Here is a 25,311-nt window from a genome sequence, read left to right on the forward strand (position 1 = left end):
GGAATGATAAGCTTTTTAATCAGGTGTCTACAACCCTTGCCAAAGTTGCAGACAACATTATAACTATGGTCTTTGGGTGGGTTAAGCATAGGGGTAATTTTGGTAATTGTAATTTGACGAATTGGTGTTGTTCCCCGTTTAGTGTCTTGTAGCTTTGTCTTGGGTGGGGGGCGTGGGGTTTGGTGTTGCTTTGGTGTTGTGTTTTAGCTTAGTTGTTTGCCAAGTCTTAACTTGTACGCTTCGGCCCTTGTTTCTTTTTTTTTATAAATTTTCGCCGTTTCAAAAAAAAAAAAAAAAAAGTATCCGCTCTCATTTAGTTGGGGCATACATTTAATTTGTATTCAGTAGTATTAAGTGTTTAAATCAACAAAAAGAACACACAAATTTATAAATGCACTAAATTCATTCATAAAGTTACCATTTTTCACTCTCAAAGTCTTAGGATCTTATTTGTTACATGCACATCCATTAAATATGAAACGGTGACCCCATGCACCAAATTAAGCTAGATGATATCAACAAGATTTGTTTTGGGGGTTTGAAGCCAATCTAATTGGCAATTACTATTATCACCAAGAAACGCAGCCACGGATCCGACAAAAGCGGCATTCATATAAGTTGTGGGTTCTAAATGTGAAGAGTCTGATCTCATATCAGCGAACCCATCGTTTGAGTCTGGCCCTCCAACAATCGCACCCACATGGATATTAGGGTTCGGATTACTAGAAGAATAATAGCTTGAGTAGCCATCGTTGCAACCGACCTTAGCTGGGTGAGCATAGACTGAGTCGATGGATGCACCTCGGTGGTGCACATGTGTTGGATACTTGCTACTGTACCCAACCATGTATGACATCTTTAGAGGGTTTTTTCCAAGAATGTAGTCAACCTGATCAAATTTCCAAGTTCGTAGTAATTATTTTTCAAATGTTTTAATTTGTTCCGTGATTTAATATACAAAAAATAATTAACCTGGGATTTTGCAAAGGATTTGATCTGATCAGGAGTGAATTTCGTAGGGCCGCATTGGACGCCTCCAATGATTACGTTGGAGTAGGCAAGTAACACCATGGAAGCACCTGAAGCATACTGTAAATTGCTACTATCTCTAGTGTACAAGAGTCCACCTGTATGTATATTTAATTTTAGGAAACCAAATAATAAGAATTTTTTACTATCTCATAAATGTTCACGATATGATCATTAATAATAAAAAAATTTAATTAAACGATAAATTTTTATTATACTTCATACTAATATAAGAAAATAAAATTAATAACACATTTTATATCGTCAATCTGTACTCTTTAATAATAATAGTAAATAAAGAATTATTACTTTTTTTACTCTAAAAAGTATCTAGGGATAATGACTTGAAAATGTAACGAACTTTCTATTTTTGTCACGTTTAGTCGCTAAACTTTTTTTCGTTATTTATTTGCTATTGAACTATTGAAACTGTTCACATTTTACCCTTATGACCGGCTGTTACCGATCATAAGGGTAAAATGTGCACAGTTTCAATAGTTTAGTGGCAAATAGATAACGAAAAAAAGTTTAGTGACTAAACGTGAACAAAATCGAAAGTTCATTTCCCTCTAAAAAGTTCAATGACTAAATGTGAACAAACTTCCTATTCCTATTGTATTATGTTTTAGCAAAATTATTTATTTTTGTTTAATTGTAGCAACATTTGTTGATGAAGAAATCTATGAAATAAAAAAACAAAATGTAACATCTGGATTTCCAGGTATCATAATTTAAGTATTTTTCTTTTGAGTTAAGAAGGGAGACTCGACGAGTTGACGCCTCAACTCGTCGAGTAAGGTCGCGACTGATGACTTAGATTAATGAATGGACTCGACGAGTCGGTGAGGCGACTTGACGAGTCCACGCTGTTGGCAGAAACCCTAAATCTTTGGGCCCGAGCCATATTTAAAGGCACTTATGGCCTTCAATTGCGACTACCTTTCCCATAAGTGAGAACCCTAGCGAGCTTGAGTGTGTAGAGTGAGAGGAAGATCTATCTTGAGCTTTTTGGTGTGATAGATCTGGACCCTTCTAGGTCTAGAGAGTCGAGAATATGAAGCTTTAGTAGAGTATGTGATGTACGATGTGATGAAATAAAATGTGATGAAATAACCTTAACCAACAATGTGATGAAATAAAATGATGAGAGATAGGTGATGATAGAAAGGTGATGACAATTAGGTAAATAGATGATGATGAATATGTGATGTACGATGAAAGGAGATACCATAACCTTAAACAGCAATGTGGCAATGTAGTAATCTACCAGAGTATAGATGGCAACCACGGACTATTCTAGACAACCTAGTGGAAACACCAGCAGGCCCATAACCTGTAGGTGATTAATTACGATTTCAAACGATGTTGTAACTACGTATTCATGCGATGATACTCTAACCCCTTACTATGAATTACGAGTTTAGAAGATGTTGTAACTACATATTCATGAGATGTCACAAATTTCGCATACCAAACCAATGGTCATAATTCACATCACTGAAAATGGTTCATTTTTTTGTAAGACCAAAATCAGATTGGAAATTTTGATTTTTTATTTTGGAAAATGTCAAACCATTGGTTTTTTATTTCGGTCGCATGCCAAACCAATGATCATAATTCACATCAGTGAGAATGGTTCATTTTTTTGTAAAATCAAAATCAGATTGGAAATTTTGATTTTTTATTTTGGAAAATGTCAAACCATTGGTTTTTTATTTCGGTTTTGGTTTTTTGTTTTTTGTTTTAAATATATTTTCAGGGTTTTTTTTGTTGTTTTATTTCATAGATTTCTTCATCAACAAATGTTGCTACAATTTAACAAAAATAAATAATTTGGTAAAACATAATACAAGAGAAAGTTTGTTCACATTTAGTCATTGAACTTTTTAGAGGGAAACGAACTTTCGATTTTGTTCATATTTAGTCACTAAACTTTTTTTCGTTATCTATTTGCCATTGAACTATTGAAACTATTCACATTTTACCCCTATGACCGGCAACAGCCGGTCATAAGGGTAAAATGTGAACAGTTTCAATAGTTCAATGGCAAATAGATAACGAAAAAAAAAAAGTTTAGTGACTAAATGTGACAAAAATCGAAAGTTTGTTACCCTTTCAAGTCATTATCCCAAGTATCTATAATACTCAAGGTTCTAAAAAGCCCGTCACGGCTCCAAGGTTTTAACATATTGTCAAGTTTTACCAAAACGCCGCATTAATTCATATATATGTATAGAAATAAATAATAATTAAAAACAAATATAAAAATATTAATTATATATAAAATTTTCATCCGATATCACATCTTACAAACAACGTGGCTCGCCATTACCGTCATGTCACGCCTTACGTTATTTAGAATCTTAATAATACCCAAGGTTCTAAAAAATCGTTATAACTTATAATTTCGTCATCGTTCCAAAGTGTGTACTTGACATCACGCTTTAACAAAAACATTAAGTCATATATATATATATATATATATATATATATATATATATATATATATATATATATATAGTTATTAATTATATATATAATTGTCACATTCATTCACGTCTTACAAATGATATGGTTCGCCACAGGTTATAAATTAAAGTTTGAGGTTTGACATTGCTGTCTAGTATTATCTGATGTTATTTAAAACTTTCATATTTCATAATACCATTTAAATGATAAGAATATTTATATTACATATGTCTATATATAATACAACTAATAATAGAAGTTTTAAACAATTATAAAAGTGTATGATGCTATACATATGTCTATATATAATACATCTAATAATAGAAGTTTTAAACAATTATAAAAGTGTATGATGCTGATGCATCTGAAGATAAGAAAATTGATAAGAATTGTTTTTGACAATCTAATAAGTTAATAAATGTTTATAGTGCCTCTTAGTAATAAAAAAACAAATAACAACAAATTTTGATCCATATGATGTGTGTAATAGGAAGACTGTTTCATAAATATCTAAAATTCCTCATTAGTAATATATATATATATATATATATATATATATATATATATATATATATATATATATATATATATATATATATATATATATATATATATATATATATATATATATATATAGTTGGTGGTATAAATGTTTAGCATTGCCAAAAATTTAAGTGTTATTCTTATACTTTCAATCATTCACATCAAAAGTCATTATTTTGTTTTTTTCTTCAAAAAAGTTAGTACCTCTTAGTACTTAAAAAAACAAATAAAAACAAATTTTGATCGTCTCATGATGTCTATAGTAGGAAAGATCAATAATTAGAAATTTGCTGTTTCATAAATATCTATAATTCCTCATTATTATTATTATTATTATTATTATTATTATTATTATTATTATTATTATTATTATTAATAATAATAATAATAATAATAATAATATCTCATTATGCTATAAATGTATAATTGCATATAGTATAGCTTCCTTCCATGAACATGAAGAAAAGTTAAAGAATAATTCTTACATTTTCGGTCATTATATATATATATATATATATATATATATATATATATATATATATATATATATATATATATATATATATATATATATATATATATATCCCTTTTACTTTTATGAATAGTAAAAAGGATGTTTATCATTTCTTTTCCCTTGGACTTTTGTTGTTTGTGGGTTTTGTCAGTTTTAATCCCTAATCAAATAATATATAAATTCCTAGTCGATGGTTAATGTTTGATACGTGTTATGTTACTCTATCACCACAACCCCAATCCAATCATTTTCCTTTAAATATCATCAGCTGCCAATTTCAATCGTTAATATCAATCGGTGAAGTTAATCTTCTGTTATCTCGCTATTTTCTTCAAGGCACTAGCATTATCCTCTACCGACCTGACACCTCTTCTACTACCTTGTTATCTGAATTTGATGTCTCCTCCACCGATTTCGTTCGATGTTGGCAGGTGGGATTTCAAGACGACACCATGGCTCAACACCTTCACCTACGTCACGATCTGCCTCCACACCACCATCATTCACTGTTGGCCATTATGTTTTCTTTCCTTTCCTCCTCGCTGATCTAGAAGAACCCACAAAACCTTCAATCATTCGACTGTTGCCTAAAATTATCGGTGTTCGCCTTCTTCTTTTGGCCTACTGGAAATTACACCTCCATCAGTCCACCGTTTATCCATTGATCCTCTTTCATTCTTCTTCTTCCACCGACTGCCCAGAATCTCCACTGTTTTCATTATTATCACTTTTAAACAAATGGAACACCACTTTGTTTCTCTATTCCGATCAACGAGTCCTTAAAACAATCGACTGAGTATTGTCAATTACATCAATCCTTGGTCTTCCCCTTTTCTCTTTTCCCTTTTTTTCTTTTGAGCCTTCTCTAGTGCACCAAACTATATTGATGAAGATAGGTTTGTCAAGTTGTTTCTGATTTGAAGCTTACAAAACTTGAGATTTGAGTTTGTTCTTGAAGCGATACCAAATGTAAGTTTGGACACCAAACTCTAACGCCGTTCCCCTTCCATTGGTACTACTTCAATTTTTCATCATTCACCATTAATCAGAATCAATTCCTTATTTGCTCAATTCCCTTTTGTGATTGTGTTGGATAATGCTACAATCTTTGATTAATTAGTTTTTGTTAGAAAATCTGATTTGGTTTCGTTTCGTGTATTTCTTTATTACTTTTCTTAGGTTTTGTGAGAATTGAAAGGCAATGTGTTCTGATCAACAAATTATGCATATTATGTGTATGTTAAAATGTCTAAACCAAATTTTAAGCTTCATTAGACCACTTAACCTCAAATCGAAGCCAAGTTCATAATCTTTTACCACGTTTTTTTTTTTTTTTCATTTTAGCCCTAATTAAATTTGATTTGCTTGAAGTATATTCTATTTGTTTTGCTTGATTTAGTGGCTATATCATCTTTAGACCTAAATCGATTTGTTTCACTTAAAACATGTTCAATTTTATGATATCTCATGTTTGATTTCTATCTTTTTATTTTAAGGTTTGATTTTTGGTGATAGTTAGAATAAAATCCAAAATCTATAATCGACTGCAAAATAAATCCAGTAAAAAAGGCAACATAGATGCATAAACTTAAGGTTTTCAAACTATGGGTGCCTCAGATCTGTTTTTGTGTTTATATATGATGCTTATATCTGGTTTCATTATGACATATCCTGAATCCAAATTCTCAGAAGCTAATTTACTTTATACAAGATTTTCAAGATTTATCATTTTCACTTTGAAATGAAACTTCATATAAGAGTTACTCCTTATCATATTTTGTCTTATTTTACCCTGAATAATCGTTACAACCAAATTTTCAAATCTACTAATGTAGGGATTATGGTTTCTTGATGTGTGTGGGTATTTTAGTGTCATATTTGCTTTCATGTTTACCTTATCGTAGAGTTCGGAAAATGAGTTTGGTGTGTGTTAATTTAGGGTAGTTTTAAGATTCTATACATGTAAGTCTTCTATGTGGGCATATTGTGTTTGTTTTCTTTGTGGGGATGTAGTATAAATAAGGGCGGTGTACTTTTTGTTATATGGTGTTGGTTAACTCTTGGAGTACAAATAAGGTTCGCGTAATAACAAATAGGCATTTTGTTGAGGTCTTGTGCTTAGATGGCGATGACTGTTTTCATAAAATGTACCAATATTTTGATTTTCTCATATTTTTAAGTTAACGCTTATAACAATATTATTTTTTCATATAAATTCAGATTACTATTTTACCCTTACAAGTTTAATTTTATCATTAGGAAGAGTTTGAATTTTAAACTTTTAGTGTGGAGACTTTGATTTATCAGAAGATATTGGTAAACAAGTTAATTGGATTTTGTTTATTTCACATGATCATGTGATTATGTGATAAATGATTTTGACATGACAAAGATGCTTATGGTTTTGTTGTGCCGAGATAGCATGAATATTAAAGCATTTACAAGGTATCACTCTCTTCATTTCCTCTCTTATCTACCTTTCAAAAAACATTTATAAATTTTTTCATGGATTTGGGAGGAAGAGGAGGAACGATCTAACATGTGGAACGAAAAACAGAGTCTGTTTCCAAACTTGTGAAAGCAAGCATTGAAGAAGAGTTTTTTGACAATTCCTTTCAAATGAGGAATCACCAATTTCATGGAAAGAAGAGTTGGATTGTCTTGTCCTAATGGCTCTTTGAGGAGAGGTCAGTTGCATTTGTATCAATCTTAATATTCAATATTCTCATTTTAAAGATCAATTTACGTATATTCCCCACTTATTGTAGCTTTGGAAATCTTTTGTTGTTCTAGGTATTAGTTGCATTAAATTTATTATTAAAACATAATTTTGAACCTAATACACACAAATGCCCTACAAAGTTTCTAGGGTTAGTCGATTCAGTCCCTAAAGTTTTTGTCGGGCTTTATGGATCCCTAAACTTGGATACAACATGCTCTTTTAGTCTCTGTCAACCTGTAAAAGCCAGTTCACCATGCGACAGTGACCATTTAGACCAAAAAAACTCACATTATGCCCCTATGAAGCCAACAAAAAAAAATAAGTTTGGGGATCAAATGCTAATCTCACCTTCATATCCACCCAATACCACCCTTATTCCACCTTCCTCACAACCTCTTCCGTTAACCCATCACCCTACCTGAACCAACTGCTCATCAACATTTTATTCATCCATTACAGCCACCATAACCCACCTCAATCATCATCGAATCAATATCACAATAGCCCAATCAGCCAACCCTTATTCCTCCCTTTGTCTCATGAAATCAACCACCACCAGAGCACCCATAACCCACAAAAACCACCAGTCATCCACCATAACCAATCACCTACAAAATCGAGGGAAAAAAAAGATTAACTCTCACTTTCTCTATGAACCTCATCGAACCTACACATCATTCTCAACCTCGCATTTATCAAACCTGTAACTTGGAAGGAGAAGAAGAGGTACCTTGTGCGATTTTGAAAAGAGAATAAGGAAGGAAGGGGTCAATTCTTTGAAAAACTGATATCCAATTAAAGAAAAGAGTGGAATGGGGCTATAATCGAAAATCAATTATAAGGAGAAGAGGTTTGTAATCTTCGGTGAGTGTGTGTGACAGTCGAGAGTGAAGACGAAATGAAAAGCATCGATCAATTTCTTGGGAGGGTATGAATTGATTGTGAATCAGCTTTAGAAGAAAAGAAGGAGAGCTAATAAAGTCAATTTTTGTTGTTGGATGTTGGTATACACGAAGACACACAACAAATCATATGGGCTGCTATCTTTCATTCTTATCCTAAATCACTTCAATCTTGTGGCATAAGCACTTGATCCTTCGAACTTATTTTTTTGACCTTATAGGGGCACAATGTGAGTTTTTTGGTCTAAATGGTCAATGTGGCATGGTGAATCGGCTATTACAGGTTGACTGAATCGACCAACCCTAGAAACTTTTAGTGACCCTTAGAGCCTAACAAAAACTTTAGGGACTGAATCGACCAACCCTAGAAACTTTATAGGCCATTTGTGTCATTTCCCCGAAATCATATTTTAGAAAAAGACAGGGAAAGTAAGACATCAAGTGTCGAATGTGTATGCATACCTGAGAAATGGAACTGTCATATTATCTAAATAAACTTTGAGTTCTTAGATTCCAATAACATTATTTGTATTATCATTCCTAAATCATACATTGGACTCGCTTCTATCGTTTCTAGGTCATCTTGCTATGGATGATGGTGGTGGAATACTTTGAGACATTTACCCAGTATATGTGCTAGACATAACCTGTCGGTTAGGTATTGTCATGCACACATAGAGATATTAGAAATCAAATTATTTGTTACCAAAAATTTCAACTTAAATAGAGGTCTTAAGTATATGATCTCTGATAATTTGTAAGTTGTTTATTGTCAGATCTCATGTAGGCCATGATTTTTTTTTCTTGACTATAACTATTGTTGATGCCAGGAGAAAATGTCTTTCGATGGGTTTGAGGCTTGATCAAAATTTTCAATTTTTAAGATCTCCTAAATAATATATGCTTACTTTTTCTTATTTTTTTATGTTAGGGATTTAATGAGAGTTCTTATTGATTACATTGAAGGGTATTATTCAGAAGAAATGATTGAGTCAAAGGTTGTTTGTCTAACTCTCTTTCGCCGTCCAACTTTTAATCATACTAAATGAAGTTGTGTTAATTTTAATAAGAGTCGGTCATATTACTAACCTTTTTTTAATGATACATGTTACCTCAATTTATTTATTTTCCCCTGCTCAAATATTTTATTCCTCAATATGTAATTTTATGATTCTAATCGGCCATACATCTCTTTGTATGTTTAGGTGTCGAAAAAAGAGATAGCCCGCTTCTGGCATCACTATATAACCGGTTAAGATTATTTGTCGATTTGGTTGCAGTCATTACCTTAATCCCAAGCTCTCTCGCGATTTCTAAGGTATATATTCACTTATGCTTAGTGATAGACTTTCAAATTTGATGATTTGATATAGATATGGCTTGGGATAAAAATTGATCAACTCAATTCGTGTTGCGGATTTTGGTATATAAAAAGCTTAGTGGTTTAAGTTAGAAAAAAGAAAAAATAGGTACTAGAGTTGTGATGTTGGTAAGAAAAGAGATTTTTATGTTATCAACTTTTTCCCTTCAGAAAGGTTTGTAGTTTTAGAGAATTACGGTTTGATATTTCAAATGTAGAGTTTACTAAAAGCGTGAGTATAATTCAAGATGATGAATCATTCTGATCATGTGTCATGTTGCAAATCAAAGGGTTGTATTATAAATTGGGTAAAAAAACAAATCCAAACATTAAAAATATTATCGATAAAAAAATCCAACCCGGTGTTGCACAGACCCTCTTTTCTAGTTCACATGAAAAGTCATAACTTTGTTTTTTTCTTAAAAAAGGTAGGCATTTTTTCAAAAGTTTTCAAAAAAAAAATCATTCATATTTTTAAAAGATTTCGTATTTCTTTTTAAAAGCCATTTTTTACAACGTATCGCATATTTCCTAACTATTGAACATTTGGTAACCTCCAATTTTATATTTTCTTATGTCACAAGGTGTCCGACAATCTTCATGTTTATTTTCCTATAAATTTTTTTGGTTATAGTGTTTTTATAGTCATGTATATCATTAATAGACTTCCATCGTTGTGCTTCATATATTTCATGTATATTTTTACAAAACTATTATATTATATACTCCTATCAATAATTCAAATCAAAATCATTAAATGCTTGTGATCTATGTCAATAAGCTAACATGCATTAGGTGTTTTTTTGAAAAGTCATTGTTAGAGGGTGTTTGGTTAAGCCTATAAAAAATGCTTATTGTTTTTAAATTATACATTAATGCTTATTATTTTTAAATTATACATTATTAACTTATATCGGTGTCAAAAGAGAGTTTTAAAAAAAATGTTTGGATTACTTTATCCGATGTCAAAACGTTATAAGTAAATAAACTTTTATTTTTTCGCTTTTAGCAAAATGACCAAAAAAAGATTTCTAGAAATGTTAGGTAACCATAAGCTATAAGAAGTTTTGATAAGTTAGGAGTTATTAACTTATCAAAAGTGATTTATCTTTGGTTTCCACGTAGTTACAAGTTGTTTTTAAAAAACAGTCTATCCAAACATTCATTTTAACCAATACCGATATAGAATCAGTAATTAGCTAAAAGACTATTTTTTAAGCTTAGCCAAACACCAAATTAAACGGATGCAATCAATGTCCCTCTTAAAAATCTTAGGTGTAGTTTCCCTACAAAATAATAAATGACACAACAAAAAACAAAAAAAAAAACAAAATTGTTATTCCCATATTTTTATTAGGAGAAAGGATATAGACATGTTTAGGGGTGTAAACGAGTCGAGCCGAGCCCGAGCCTGACAAAGCTCGAGCTCGGCTCGTTTAATTTGAGGAAGCTCGAGCTCGATTCGAGCCTTAAAATGAAGCTCGAGCTCGGCTCATGAATAATTTAGTGGGCTCGCGAGCCTAATCGAGCCTAAACGAGCCTCTATGTGTGTGTGTGTATGTATGTATGTATGTGTGTGTGTGTGTGTGTATATATATATATATATATAGAGAGAGAGAGAGAGAGGCTCGTTTAAGCTCGCGAGCCCATTAATTGAAGCTCGGCTCGAGCTCATTTAATAAACGAGCCTTATATTTAGGTTCGAGCTCGGCTCGGGCTCGTTTAATTCGATCTCGAGTCGAGCTTTTAATGAGTCGATCCCGAGTAGCTCACGAGTAGCTCGGCTCACTTACACCCCTAGACATGTTTGAGTGACAATATAAAAATGGTCAGAATGGCCACCAGTGGTACGTTGGTATGACTAGAAAATTCTAAGAGTTGCCCGTCAAGAGACATTACAAGAAGAATACGATTGATAATTACCATATTTTCAGATTATATAGAAACTATCATTTTTATTGATATATAACCTAAAAGAGCGTGTTTGAGAGATCTATGTTCAGATTTGCCTTTTAGAGTTCTAAACAAAAATAGTATCAAACCAATGATTTTGATATCATTGTATGCTATAGTAGTTTTCTAAAGATATTTATGGTGTATATTCTATTAGCAATATATGGCTCTAAGAACACTATAACCTCAAATCTTTATAGGAAATAAGCACGAATTATGTAGAACATAACCTCAAATATTTATAGGAAATAAGGACGAAGTATGTCGAACACCTTGTGATTAAATGAAAAATGAATTTGTTGGTTTACAAACCGTCTTATGGTAATCAAGTACCAGTGACGAATTATAATCAATTATAGAAACTCGCAACTATCCAACTTATTTGATGTGACATTATTAATGGGACGAAAAAAAATTGATGATCAGAAAACACCATCAATAATGCGATAAGGAAAGTAAATTATTAACTTAAGTACTGTAAAGGGTGAATTCTTTCTAACGAAACCTATTTGTCGTAAACTCAGAGTGGAGAGATAAGCAGATGATCGGAGAAGGATAGAAGCACTCGATGGTGTCTGAGAAACTCCAAAAACCCAATACAATAAGTTAATATGTTTTTACAGTTTTTTATTTTTTTTACTTATTGATCTTTCTCACCGATCATGTTTTTTCTTCTTATAATTTAATAACTCGATTACTTGAAAACTCAAAATATATTTTCATATCTGATACAATATTTTATTTTGTTTGTTAACCAACACATGAAAATGAAACAACTTTATTTTACTATTGTTTAACTCAAAATTTATAACGCCGTCTATTTAATAATTATAAAAGTTTTCATTAAAAAATTGAGAGGGTCCAATCAAAAAATGCTATATCTCTAAAATGAAAATTTTATAATTGAAGGAAGTCCACAGACACTCATGTTTTGAAAATTGGACTGGACTTTAACCGAAAATCGGTCCGGGATTTGATTTTTAGAAGCCAAAAAATTGTTCCTCATATGAACCGATAAAAAACAATCCTGCCGAACCAGTAAAAATCAGGAATTTAAAAAATATTTATTTTTTTTCATTTTATGTAGTTTTATATAATTAAACTAAATAATTATGTAATTATGATAACATCCGGTTTATCTGTTTTTGAGACCAGTCTGACCGGTTGAACAAGTTGAATCATCAAACCGGTAAAATGGTTGGTTCGGTCTCCATTCTGGTTTTCAAAACCTTGATAGTCACCCTTAAAAATAATGTGTCATCGCCCTTGTCAAGTATGTTGCGTTCTGTAAAAGAATGTCGAAATTTACCACTAATCGTAATATCTTGAATTCATGTGTTTTCTAAATTATATACATTTTTTATGTTTTAAAAATATCAGACTTAAAAGCTTATTACAAAACATGAGAAGTAAAAGCCTGGTTGATCCATTTCAGATCCTACCTGGGCTGGGTTCATCGTGGGCCCTAAAATATCACCACCATTGTAAAATGTATATTTCAGTATTCTGTAACAATTTGTAAACTGTAGATTTCTGTTAACATAGTATAACAAATTGTAAGTTTAATTTATTTTGTTTAAAATGAAAAACATACAGTGTATATACTACAACTAAATTATAACTTTTTTTTTTTGTCTCTAACGAGACTTAACACTACATCTAAATTATAACTTTTTTTTGTCTCTAACGAGACTTAAACCGTAAATAAAAAGGACAAAACTTCATAAATAGTCTTTGTGGTTTCTTAGCATATGAGTTTTAGTCCTTAAACTCAAAAAAAAATCATGGTTTTTGTGGTTTGGTTTGGATTTTTCGATTAAAGAAACTCAATTATGTGTTCTCGAGTGTCCAACTGTGTGTGTGAGAGAGAGATGGAACCAAAGGTGGGGTTATTTATTTTGTTTTTTTAGCTTTTGTCTAAAAATAATTATAATAAGAGATGAAAGGAGTATATAAGTCTTTTACATTGGCGAAATACTGATCACAATAGAAGTTGAAAACCACTAGGACCCACTATGAAGTATTTTGAAGTTAGATATCAAAACTCAAATTCTCTCTCTCTTTCTCTCTCTCTCTATATATATATCTATATATATATATATATATATATATATATATATATATATATATATATATATATATATATATATATATATATATATATATATATATATATATAGGGTTAGATTCATGTGAGACGGCCTAATTTTGTGAGATCGTGAGACGCATTTTTTTATTTTTTTTAGTTAATTCAAGTTTCGAAAATAATATTTAAAAAAAGAATTTTTGGATTTTTCCATTTATTTTGCATTATAAATTTAATTTTTAGAATATGTACAGTGTAATATTCTATTAGAATATTTTACGTATTTTTCAAAAAAAAAAAAAACGAGATTTTTATTTTTATTTTTTTTAGTTAATTCAAGTTCCGAAAATAATATTTAAAAAAAAAATTTAGATTTTTCCATTTAGTTTGCATTTTAAAATTATTTTTTAGAATATGTCAGTGTAATATTCTATTAGAATATTTCACGTATTTTTCAAAAAAACAGGATTTTTTTTAATTTTTTTTTAGTTAATTCAAGTTCCGAAAATAATATTTAAAAAAAGAATTTTTAGATTTTTTCATTTATTTTGCATTTTAAAATTATTTTTTAGAATATGTCAGTGTAATATTCTATTAGAATATTTCACGTATTTTTCAAAAAAACAGGATATTTTTTTTTAATTTTTTTTTAGTTAATTCAAGTTCCGAAAATAATATTTAAAAAAAGAATTTTTGTATTTTTCAATTTATTTTGCATTTTAAAATTATTTCCGAAAATAATATATATATATATATATATATATATATATATATATATATATATATATATATATATATATATATATATATATATATATATATATATAAAAGAATTATTTACAAAATGTCATCGGTTAAAAATATTTTTAATGTTGCAATTTGTTGTTAAAAATGTTAAAAGTCCTACAAATTAAATAAGTTTCAATACATTACTGAAGAATTATTTGAGAAAATCAAAAACCAGATTAATTCATTGATCATAGCAACATTGTAAGCAAAAGGTTTAAAATATATGATAACTTTTTTTGGGAATTCTTTTTCTAACAACATCTCTTATTTTTTTTATAACTTATCTTTTCTTGTTAACAGCTTTTTATCATTAGAATATAAAGGTTATTTAGTTTTTTTATTAACCATTCAATATATATTAAATGGTAAATATACTTCTATGGTTTGTCATTTAACCCCTTATACTTTAATCATATTTCACTTTACCTTCTTAAATATATTATAGTTTTAAATATATTTTATTCATTTACTTATTATTTACTTGTATTAAATATCTAATGACATTTCATTAATGAAATATAAAATTATAATGATTATATAAGTTTTTTTTCAATATTTTTTATGACTATTCCGTAATAGTTTTCTCGTATTAGTTTTTCCGAATGATATGTTAGTAAAGGTTAACCACTGGAGTGATTATTTAATTATAGGTTAAGTTATTTGAATTGTAATATGACAATAAGTTTAATTTATATTAGAATTTAATCATTGGAGATGCTATAATTATATCATAAATGATTAATCATAGAAATTATACCATCCAATACCGATCTATTTTCTTTAGATTTCTAAAAAATATTTATGGTTGTACTTTTGAAGCCAAAAGAAAAAAGATTATTTTATTTAAATTTATTTGTTACAATTAGTTAAAGATGGAAGTTCTTAGTTTGCAAAACCATATATTTTTTTGTTTGATTGGCTAATATAATTAACAGAGTATAATTATATTATTAATCAACATTTTACTTGAATGTATATGTTACATTTTAGTAGAAACGAGAGTCTTTAATAGTAGGGTGAAAAATATCAAAATTATGTATAGTGATGTTTAGTATTATATCTTTCAATAGATTAAAAATATGACTAAAACTGATTAGGCATCTAAATAGGATGAATTGATATCGAAAATCTGAAAATCTAAAATGAATGCAATTTTGTTTTGTAACATTCTAGTGTCTCACTTGTTTGCTTTAATAAATTTTATTTGATGTTCAGTTAATTTTCTATTTTTTTTTGTTTGTTTCAAACATTTTCACATACGTGTGTGTATGGGTGTGTGTGCATATATATATATATATATATATATATATATATATATATATAAAGACAATTTTAGTAGTCGATTTTGATGATGTTCTTTCTTTGTATATTTACATTATCGAAGGTGAACACGATGGAAAATGGCGATCAAGAACGATGGTTGAGGATATGAATTTTTTTAGTAGAGTGAAAAATGGAAAACCTAATTTCAAAAGTGATGGGAAAACTTGTTGTTCCAATTTATGTGATGAATTTTTCAACATCAATTGAATCATGGGACTTATAGAAACAATGTAAAGAGTATGGTGTAGTAGTGGATATGTATATTGTACTGGTCTTTGTAACTTATGTGTAACACTCTATTTACTGGTATGTGCATTTGTCAATTTATTCATCATAAAGATTAAGGAAAACTTGGTTGTGGGCTTTTATGTGATGCTTCTCTTCATATGTCACGGTGTGTCCCAAGTAAGGTGTGACGCGTCGATGCAATCATCCCAAACCCTTATCTCGAGCTGAAGACTTATGTAAAGGCACCAACTTCTAGGTTTTCTCTCATTCTTAACTTCCACCCTCCTTAAAACCCTAAAGAGAGAACCCTACCTCCTCCTTTCGATCTTTGCGATTTTAGTGCCTTAAGAGTGAAACTTGACAAAGAATAAGAAGAAATGTGTATTTGGGGCAAGGAAGAAAGATGCATTGAAGTTTTAACATTCTTGCCACTTCATATTTCTTTGTAAGTAATAAAGCTTCAAAATTTATGTGTTTCCTCTATAGATTTATTGTTTTAGAGTGTTTAGATGCATTTTGATCCCATTTATTTGGATGTTCTTAGATTTTGGGAAACTCCAAGCTCATGGGCTTGTGTGAAGATCACTTCTAGAAACTTTGAGGTGAAAATAGAGCATGTTTAAGCTCTCTATAAACCATGCAAGAAAGTTTAGCCTTTTAGGCTCAGTTTGGATCCAAGGTTAGTGATTGTCAGGTTAAAATATTGCATGTGGAAAGAGTTAGAAACTTTATCCATTAGGAAAGTCAGTTGAAGTTTTTTTGGAAAGTTATAGATTCTATATTAAAGGATTAAGACTTAACAAATGAGGTTGTTAAGGTAGTAGATGTGACGTGTCCATTTGAAGACTACAACGCTTCTCATAGGGTCCATTCGTGATTATTTTCTACGGTAGTGGATGCATCGTATCCATATGTTAGTTACTATTGACCATTGACTTTTTAACCAATTTGATTTTGGTCAAACTTCAATGGATATGAATTTTAAAATGAGGTTTGATCGTTGTTTGGTATTAGGTGGTTTTGAGTTAGTTGTTTCAATTGTTGATACTGCTTTTGAGATTGTGGTTACTAGATTCAGGTGAGTTTTCTTATTATACTACATGTGACATTATATGTCCTTATGTAGTAGGATAGTTGGTTATAGTATATTAGTCTTGTGTTATGATATTTGGAACATCCTAGGGGATGTTAGTTACAAGCCTTTAGGCCTGCTAGGAGGATGACTAGGAGTCTATAGGTCAATCGGGATTATAAACTATTAATGATTTGACTACGAGCCAACTGGATGCCTGCATGTCAATTGGGACATTGGCTGAGTTCCTACTAGCCCACTGAGGTGTTGACCGTGAGCTTACAATTGGTATGCATTGTATGTGAAATGGAATATGTGGTATATTGGGGAATTCATTGAACCTTGTGCTTAAATTTTAAGGTTAAAAGTTTTTCAGGTTGTTCTGGTGATAAATGAAAGGACGTAGAGTGACTATACTTGCATCGGTGATATGAATTTATTTTGAGACTTTCAATGATTTTGTGATATGACTCTAATTTGATACTATAGTTTTACAATATTGAACAAATGGATTTTTATGTACGTGTGAAAGTTTTTTTTTAAACTATCATTTAGAAGAAAGATTTTTTGGGTTGAAAGTGTTAGATATTACATTATGTTCAATAAGGTTTGGAAGTCATCATGTATTTAGATCAGTAACATTATTTATTCGAGAATATAGACATAAATCTCATAAGGAAGCAGATAAGGTTATATATACACATGATAAATTGAAGAATGATGTGCATTCAAATGTTAGAAAGGTATGAACTTTTGCATCTATTTTGATAGGAAATAATTCCAATGATGGTGTATCCCTAACGAAGATTCCTTAAGAAAAAATATTCCTAATCCACATGATTTACTTGTAGTACATGACTCTTCATGTATAGCATTGAGGTTATGTTCCCGATGTTCATTTATTCTTATTAGCGAATCTTTATAAAGTGTTTAAATAAGAAGGATTTTCTAACATTATGATTAACTATATTTTGGATAGGGTATGGGGTTTAAGTCCTAAAGTGCATGCTTTTAAAGTTCAAGAAACATGATGATATGAAATCAGCCACAACCATAACGGTGGGTGACCGCCCGCCCAGGGCTCATGTCTCTAAGGGGCCCAAAATTCCTAGAGTATATGTGATAATTATATAGAGAAAAAACTAACTTATCTAAAAAATTTAGGAGATATTTTTAAATTAGTTGTTTTTGTAATGTTGTAACCATATTTGTGTTTTTTGAATATTAATAGTGAATTTTATAATGGTGTATCTATTTTCTATTTAAATTTTATTATATTTATAACTTTGAGGGTCCATTTTTTCTTTTTGCCCAAGGCCCACTATATCTTTGGACCGATCACATATGAAATGGTACTTTAATGAATTGAAACCAACATCAATGAACATTCTTGTGAATAAAAAATGGTTTGGATAGAAATTGATGGGCTCCTTTTATGTGCATGGGCTATAAATGCTTCAAAAATGGTAGCTGGTACAACGGAAGAGGTCATGTGTTGGATAGAAATTGATGGACTCCTTTTATGTGCATGGGCTATAAATGCTTAAAAAATGATAGCTAGTACAACGGGAGAGGTCATGTGTTTGATGGACTCCTTTTATGTGCATGGACTATAAATGCATCAAAAATGGTAGCTGGTACAACAGGAGAGGTCATGTGTTGGATGACTATCTACAGAAGAGTATTTGATGTGGTAGAGTTTGTATCAAAACTCAAATTACTAGTATTATATCCAAAAAAAAGTTACAGTTTCCATTGATAACTTGGATTATGATGTGTGTGTTGAGGAGATATCGGTGTACGTTCCAACAATCATAAAAGAAGAAGCTACTTTGGTTTAAAATGATAATAAACAACAAAATTCAAATGATAGTTTTGACGAGGATGATGAAGATGATAATAGTGGTGATTCTGGTGATAATGAAATGTATAAACAGGAAGGGCATGACCATAACTCAAATGGTAAAAGTAAAGCGGATGAAAAACAAAAAGAAGTTGGAAATTAGAAAGAAAATCTAAAAAGAATTTACATGTAGAATTGATAAATGGTAAAATTATTGATGTTACTTCGATTGAGGGAGATCGAGATAGGAAAAACAAGCATCGATGGGGTGATGTCTTGGAATTATGTTCATATGTGCTTGAGAAAAATGTTAGCTTCGTTCAGTGGACTAAATTCGACCTTAAATCTAATTTCATCAAGCTCAAGACATTTTGGTTTCCAAGGTATCTAATTCCATTCTCTAGATGTTTCAAAGCTTCCATCCAGTAAGACATTTACTTTAACTATGATAGAGGCTCTCTCGACTTTCGTTTCTATAAATTTCTCTAGTTTTTCAGCCATGTTAGTTGATCCTTCAAAAGGTAAGTCACATGCCACAAGAGTAGTAAATAAAATCATAAATGAAGTTTATTTGATTAACGAAAATCCTACGTAAAACTCGGATGGGAAATGTTTTGGGGTGCAAAATGAATGGTGTAAGACTAATTTAACAAATTTGATTAATAAATGGCTTGTCTTTGAATGGTTGTGGTATTGGAAACAATAACAAGAGGCGATCAATTATAAATTTATGTTTGAAGTACAATAAAGTTTTTATTGAATCCAAGAATCTCATGTGACTATTGGGTCTTTTTAAATTACAACTTTATGCTTAATTAGCAATCCGATTATACTTGTTACAGTGATACATGTCAATAAGGGGGAATCTTCTTCATTTGGATTCCTTTTGTTCTTGTGTGAAGTGGTATTACATGTATGGATAATTTACTTAGTTGAAGGAGAATGGGTGTATTCTAAATTTAACTGTTTTATGATTAACATGTACACTCCTCAAGATGATTATAGTAAGATGATGCTTTGGAATTATATTCATTTTTATGCTACGTTAGCTAGGATCATGTATTTTGTTTGCAGATGGTATTGTTGTGCTGGACCCTTTGGTAAGGCAGTGGTCGATTTTTTTTTCAGTCTTCTTCCTATCGTTTTTATACCTTCATTCATAAGCGTATCTATATGACATTACTATGGGTGGTTTTGTTTTTACTATATAGAATAGAGGTTGTGAAAATTGAGTAAATTGAACAAGCTTTTGGTTTTTGAATATGTGTTTGATGTCTTCCTATGTATCACTTTCTTGGATTTGGAGTGTATGGTTTAGATCATAGGCATATCATTCTTAAAAGACTGGTTAGGGATTATGGTCCTATTCCTTTGAAGATGTTTAATTCTTGGATGGAGTTGGAAGATTTAAATGAAACTGTGAACAATACTTGGAATTCTCATATGTCAAATAATTAGGAGAAAAAAAACACTAAGTAAAAAAAAATAAACTCATTAATTTAAAGATGGATATCAAAGTTTAGCAAAGGGAGTTTAAAAGCAAAAAAAAAGACTACATAAACAAGAGCTTCAAAGGAGGTTGTTTGAAGTGGACAAAGTTATATATAATGGAAATTTATCCCAACAAATTGGTATGGAAATGTGTAATATTCAAAAGAATTAGGTTATTTGGAGAGAGTAGAGCTTCACAATGCTTAAAAACAAAGATCAAGTGAGTAATTAAAGAAGACGAAAATTCCAAAATATTCCATGGTATTCTTTATCGGAATGGCAATTGGCTATGTAGGGTATTGAACATGAAAGATATTAGATTATTGATCAAGTATGGGTTAAAAAGTGTTTTTTAAAGAAAAAAATATATTTCACTAGAGGTATTCATATCTTAAACTGAAATCCCCGATTTAAAACTCCCTCTTCGACTCATGTGTCATCTTTGGAACCGGTTTTCACAAAGCAAGAAGTTAAAGATGTGATTTGGTGGTATGGTAGTGAAAGGGCATATGATCATGATAGTTTTAATCTTTCTTTTGTGAAAAAGGTATTGGGATTCATAAAACATATATTTTTTCTTGTAAAATATTTTATGCTACTATCGACATCCTACTGGTGTGTAATTTCTCATTCTTTATGTTAATTCCTAAAGTGGTGAATTTGGTATTGTTTAAGGAATTTAGCCTATAAGTCTTATAAATATGTTTTTTTTATAAAGGGGTTGTAGATTCTTGATGGACATTAATTGTGAATGAGTTATTAGAATGATACAAGAAAAGAAAGAAAGAAATCATGGTTTTAAAATTGATTTTAAAAAGGTGTATAACATACTTACTTAGGATTATCTAGAACAAATTATGCAATTCATGATTGTGGTCAACTTATATAAGGGAGCTAAGGTTAGAAACGATGTCCTTATGGATTCTCGTTTATTTTATGCATATGATGTATTCTTGTCGTACAGGGATATGGTAGAACAATTTACGGTTTTGACAGACTACAAATTGGAAAAATCTATGTTTATATATCTTGGTATTCCTGTCGGATCGAACATTGGCTATAGTGGGCGTGTAGAAAACGGGCATTGACATACTTGAAAATTAACTCTCAAAGTGAAACTAAGCCGGTTTCAATTATTGGTCATTTTATGTTTAGAAGTTAAGTTCTAAAATCCTTAAGAAATTAATATATCTTTATTTTATTGATTCTGACTAGTATCAAAAAAAAATATTTTGAGGCTCTTGGATAACAAATTTTGGTGCTTTGAAGGAGTCAAGAAGAAAATTGTTTGGTGAAACGGAAGTTGATACTTGCATCTAAAGAAAAAAGTGGAGTCTAAATTATAAGTTTTGATTGTTTTAATTATGCATTACTTCAAAAATATATGTAGGGATTTTCAGATGACGATAATGTACTTTGGGTCAAGGTTATCAGGTGTATTCACAGTACTAGTGTTGGTATATGATTTGGTGATGTTGTATCTATGGATTGTGGTTTTGGTCGAGAATCATAGCTTCCATTAACAAAGTTCATTAAAGAGAAGTATAATCATTCATTCTATTCTTCATAAAAAGGTTGAGGATGGTGCTTTAACCATGTTTCAAGAGGATATTTAGGGTTAGTGACGTGTCTCTAAAGGATCGTTTTTCTAAGATTGTATTTGTTAGAAAGAGATAAAGAGTGACTTATTAGAGATCAGTAAGTGGATACCATGTGGTCTTGGAATTCACGGGGGACGTAAGAGGTGGATCCAAGAACTCATAACTTGTAAAACTAGTTACTTTAGTTGCGAATGTTTATCCGAATTCACAAAGAGACAAGTGTATTTAGGATTTAGAAAACTTAGGAGATTTTATGATCCATGGTACTAGACATTGCATATATGATTTTATGTTGGATGATGGTAACGTTGCTACGAGGTGGAACCATTTTGTTCTGTGGAAAGTAAACATTCTAACCTGGTGGCTCATTTTGAGCCGTCTTTCCACGAGACCATATAAGATCAGAGGGAGTGGGTTGTGGCCCCTACCACACTTGAGTGTCACGTCAGTAGGAACACCGCCCCTTGGTTGCGGTAGAGGTACGATAAAGGGTGCAATGCGGCATTCCAAATGAGCACTTCTTCAAGCAATGTGATTGATCCCTTTGTCTTACCTCTCCTGATTGGTCCATTTTATTTATTAAAAAAAAACTAAGTGTGGCACCCCTCCTTAGGTATCGTATGAAACCACACTTTTGTGGTAAAGTGTGAGGTGGTACCTACGTGGCAGTAAAGGGAATGCAACTTTTGTGGCAACACTCCCTCCATCGTAAAGTAAATGTGGGTATTAACGTGTCTTCGATTATATGTCCATTGTATTCTAATAACATAGAAGAGAGATGAATCGTCTTTTTCTTAAAGTGCGAAGTTATGACTCGAACGTGGACTGTAATTGCTCGGTGGGTAGCTTTAGAGGTTCATTCATTTTGCTCTGTTATTATATTATACCGTGGATAGACTTGTTAGCGTTGTCCTATACTAAAATATGAGCTATTGAATGTGTTGTTTTAATGATTTGGTAGATTTTCTTTTAAACGGCAAACTATCCTACTTCTAATATAATCCTAAACACCATATATGTCTCATAGCGAGACTTGAATCCATGACTTCTTATTTGAGAGCGCCACTCCTTACCGCTAGGCCAAAAGCCTTTTGGTTAATTACTTGGTAGATGTTTTGGAGCTTTCTTAACAATATTATTTTTCGATCATAAGAGGCGTAGAACGGATACACTTTTCGCAATGATAATTGATTATTCGTTTGTTAGTAGAAATCGTGAAATTATTGTAATAGCTTCGTTGTTACATAACCCATTTATTGTCGTCCCTTTGTAATTTTTTAGGTTTTATAGCTGCTTACTAGTGTTAATAAAAATCAATCAGAAAATAGTTTTGATGAAGCTACTTAATTAATCATATCTTGTATATGATAACAATCTTGGTTGTAATCCAAGAGCTCACCGGGAGTAGTCCTGATTTGGACGGAGCCACTTTTTGGCATCACGGCGCATACGAACGAGTCCGCTCCGGCTTTAAACGTCTCCAAGTCGCTTTTTCCTGCAAAATATTCCTAAAAAGGAAAGAAAAATCGGTGCTTACTTTTCTAAATTTAGTAAAATATGTATTTTTATCACCTTTGCTAGTAATGTCTGAGCTCCCACAAACTTGTTATCCCAACTGAACTCTGTAGCGGCTTGGCTCCATCTTTGATTGCTTGTGGCGTAATTCAAGTATCGGCTTTCTCCAGTTGCTTTGTATAGCCAAGCCGATGCCCACAACAACTCATCCTATTTGCCCCATAAATTAAGTCATATATAAATATATACATAATCACCACATTAATTACAAAAAAAAAAAAAAAAAAAAAAAAAAAGTATTGCGACGTACACAAATAGTTTTAAGTTCATTTTTTAAACCCCGTTAAAAAATGAATTTCTATTAAATTTTTAGGTAATTACGTCCCCTGTTTGATTTTAAACTTAAACCATAAGAAGTTAGACTTCGAGTTTGAGATATGTTTCTTGAAATAGAAATTGATATGATATAAAACCGAAAATTTTGAAGTGTTCCAAGGAGTGGAGGGGAAAAAAATTTACATTGTAACCAGAGTAGGAGCAGTAGAAAGGGCAAGAACCCTGATACGATCCTCTGTATTTATCAGCAAATTCGAACAACTGAAATTTAATTTATCATATATATAAAAGTTAAGTATGATAATAATAATACAAGTAAAATAATATATGTATATTAGCTAGAGTACATACTGATTTTGAATGCTTTAGTAGCTTTGATGAGTATTTAGAGTCAACCGATTTAAAAACAATGGAGGCTGCAGCGAGTGCGGCTGCAGACTCGGCTGCCACCTCGGTCCCTGGAGACTGAGCGTTGATCTCTATTACGGTCCGTGGGGTGTCCATATCCTCGGGCCGCTCCCAACATGAGTGATCTCTGTTTCCATCTCCTACCTATATACATAAAATGTTATCCATCGTGTTGATAAATCAATGATTTCATTAATTTAGCAATTTATCAATATTTTGTAGTATATATTTAAATTTGTATCATATAAGTGATCGGGTATTAGCGACGTTGGGGAGAATTAATGACCTGGGTGTAGAGTTTTGTGGACGAAACGTGTGCCTTGAGAATAAAATCGGAGCCCCAACGGATTTCTGATTGTAGGTAACCGAGTTGATGCACTGAGTTTATTTGTCTCGGGTACTCGATTGCAGCCCAACTCAACAAGCATATTGTATAGGCCATCGGCCACCCAAACTTCACGTTATCACCAGCATCATAGTATCCACCGCTTAAATTCACCTGATATGCATTTGCATGTGTTATATTAATATAAGTGCATGTTATACAATATGACTTACGATCACTTCAACATTATAATTAAGTTAAACGTACACCCTTAGACTCCCCATCGAAGAGGGCTGAGTCATCACGCCATTTAACTCGCTGAGTCGAGGGCAATTTTCCGGAACGTTGGCCTTCAAAGAATAATATCGCCTTGCTAAGTGCGTCCTTGTAGTCGAAAGAGGGCGCAAAGCCATGGTTCATAGCGCGTGCACTAGGACTAGCCACAATGCACCAAACCACCAAAACTCGGACCATGTGAGTTCCATGAATAACCATGGTTCTTTTTTGCTTAATTGTGTGTCGTGAGTGGTCTATCTAGAGTGGTTATATTTATAGCATAAAGAAAGTTAGCATGTATCATATAGGATGATGCAAATAGTTGTGGGTAAAGGGATATTGCGTGAGGGATTCCCAATATTATGCATGGAAATAATTTTATTAAGTTGTCACGTCGATACATTATTTACGTGATTCTCGATTCTATCTACGTTCGATGATTGTACATGCGTAAGAAAAGTTAAATAGTAGTGCTACTACAATAATTAAAGTTTATATTATAACGTACAGCCATACGAAAGATCAT

At 31.3% G+C, this 25,311-nt stretch overlaps 1 protein-coding gene across 1 annotated transcript; it reads right to left on the reverse strand.

Moving 5' to 3' along the window:
• Positions 1 to 382: 382 nt before the first annotated feature.
• LOC145034399 (endoglucanase-like) lies at positions 383 to 25,039 on the reverse strand. Its single transcript, XM_078982802.1, has 8 exons — positions 24,777 to 25,039; positions 24,471 to 24,683; positions 24,128 to 24,328; positions 23,960 to 24,037; positions 23,498 to 23,650; positions 23,325 to 23,433; positions 973 to 1,127; positions 383 to 889 (listed from the first exon to the last, which is right to left on the reverse strand). Exons 1-8 carry the CDS (start codon positions 25,002 to 25,004, stop codon positions 506 to 508), a joined length of 1,521 nt encoding a protein of 506 aa, XP_078838928.1. The 5' UTR covers positions 25,005 to 25,039; the 3' UTR covers positions 383 to 505.
• Positions 25,040 to 25,311: the final 272 nt, after the last annotated feature.

Source organism: Lactuca saligna, chromosome 3 (genome assembly GCF_052625555.1).
Source record: "Lactuca saligna cultivar CGN05327 chromosome 3, ASM5262555v1, whole genome shotgun sequence".
NCBI classification, from domain to species: domain Eukaryota; kingdom Viridiplantae; phylum Streptophyta; class Magnoliopsida; order Asterales; family Asteraceae; genus Lactuca; species Lactuca saligna.

Excerpts from the sequence above, each read along its gene's own strand:
- LOC145034399 (XM_078982802.1), bottom strand. The coding sequence starts at position 25,004 with ATGGTTATTCATGGAACTCACATGGTCCGAGTTTTGGTGGTTTGGTGC. Across the intron at positions 24,329-24,470 it reads CCACAAAACTCTACACCCAG|GTAGGAGATGGAAACAGAGA; the intron begins GTCATTAATTCT and ends TTATGTATATAG. Across the intron at positions 24,038-24,127 it reads TACTAAAGCATTCAAAATCA|TTGTTCGAATTTGCTGATAA; the intron begins GTATGTACTCTA and ends ATTAAATTTCAG.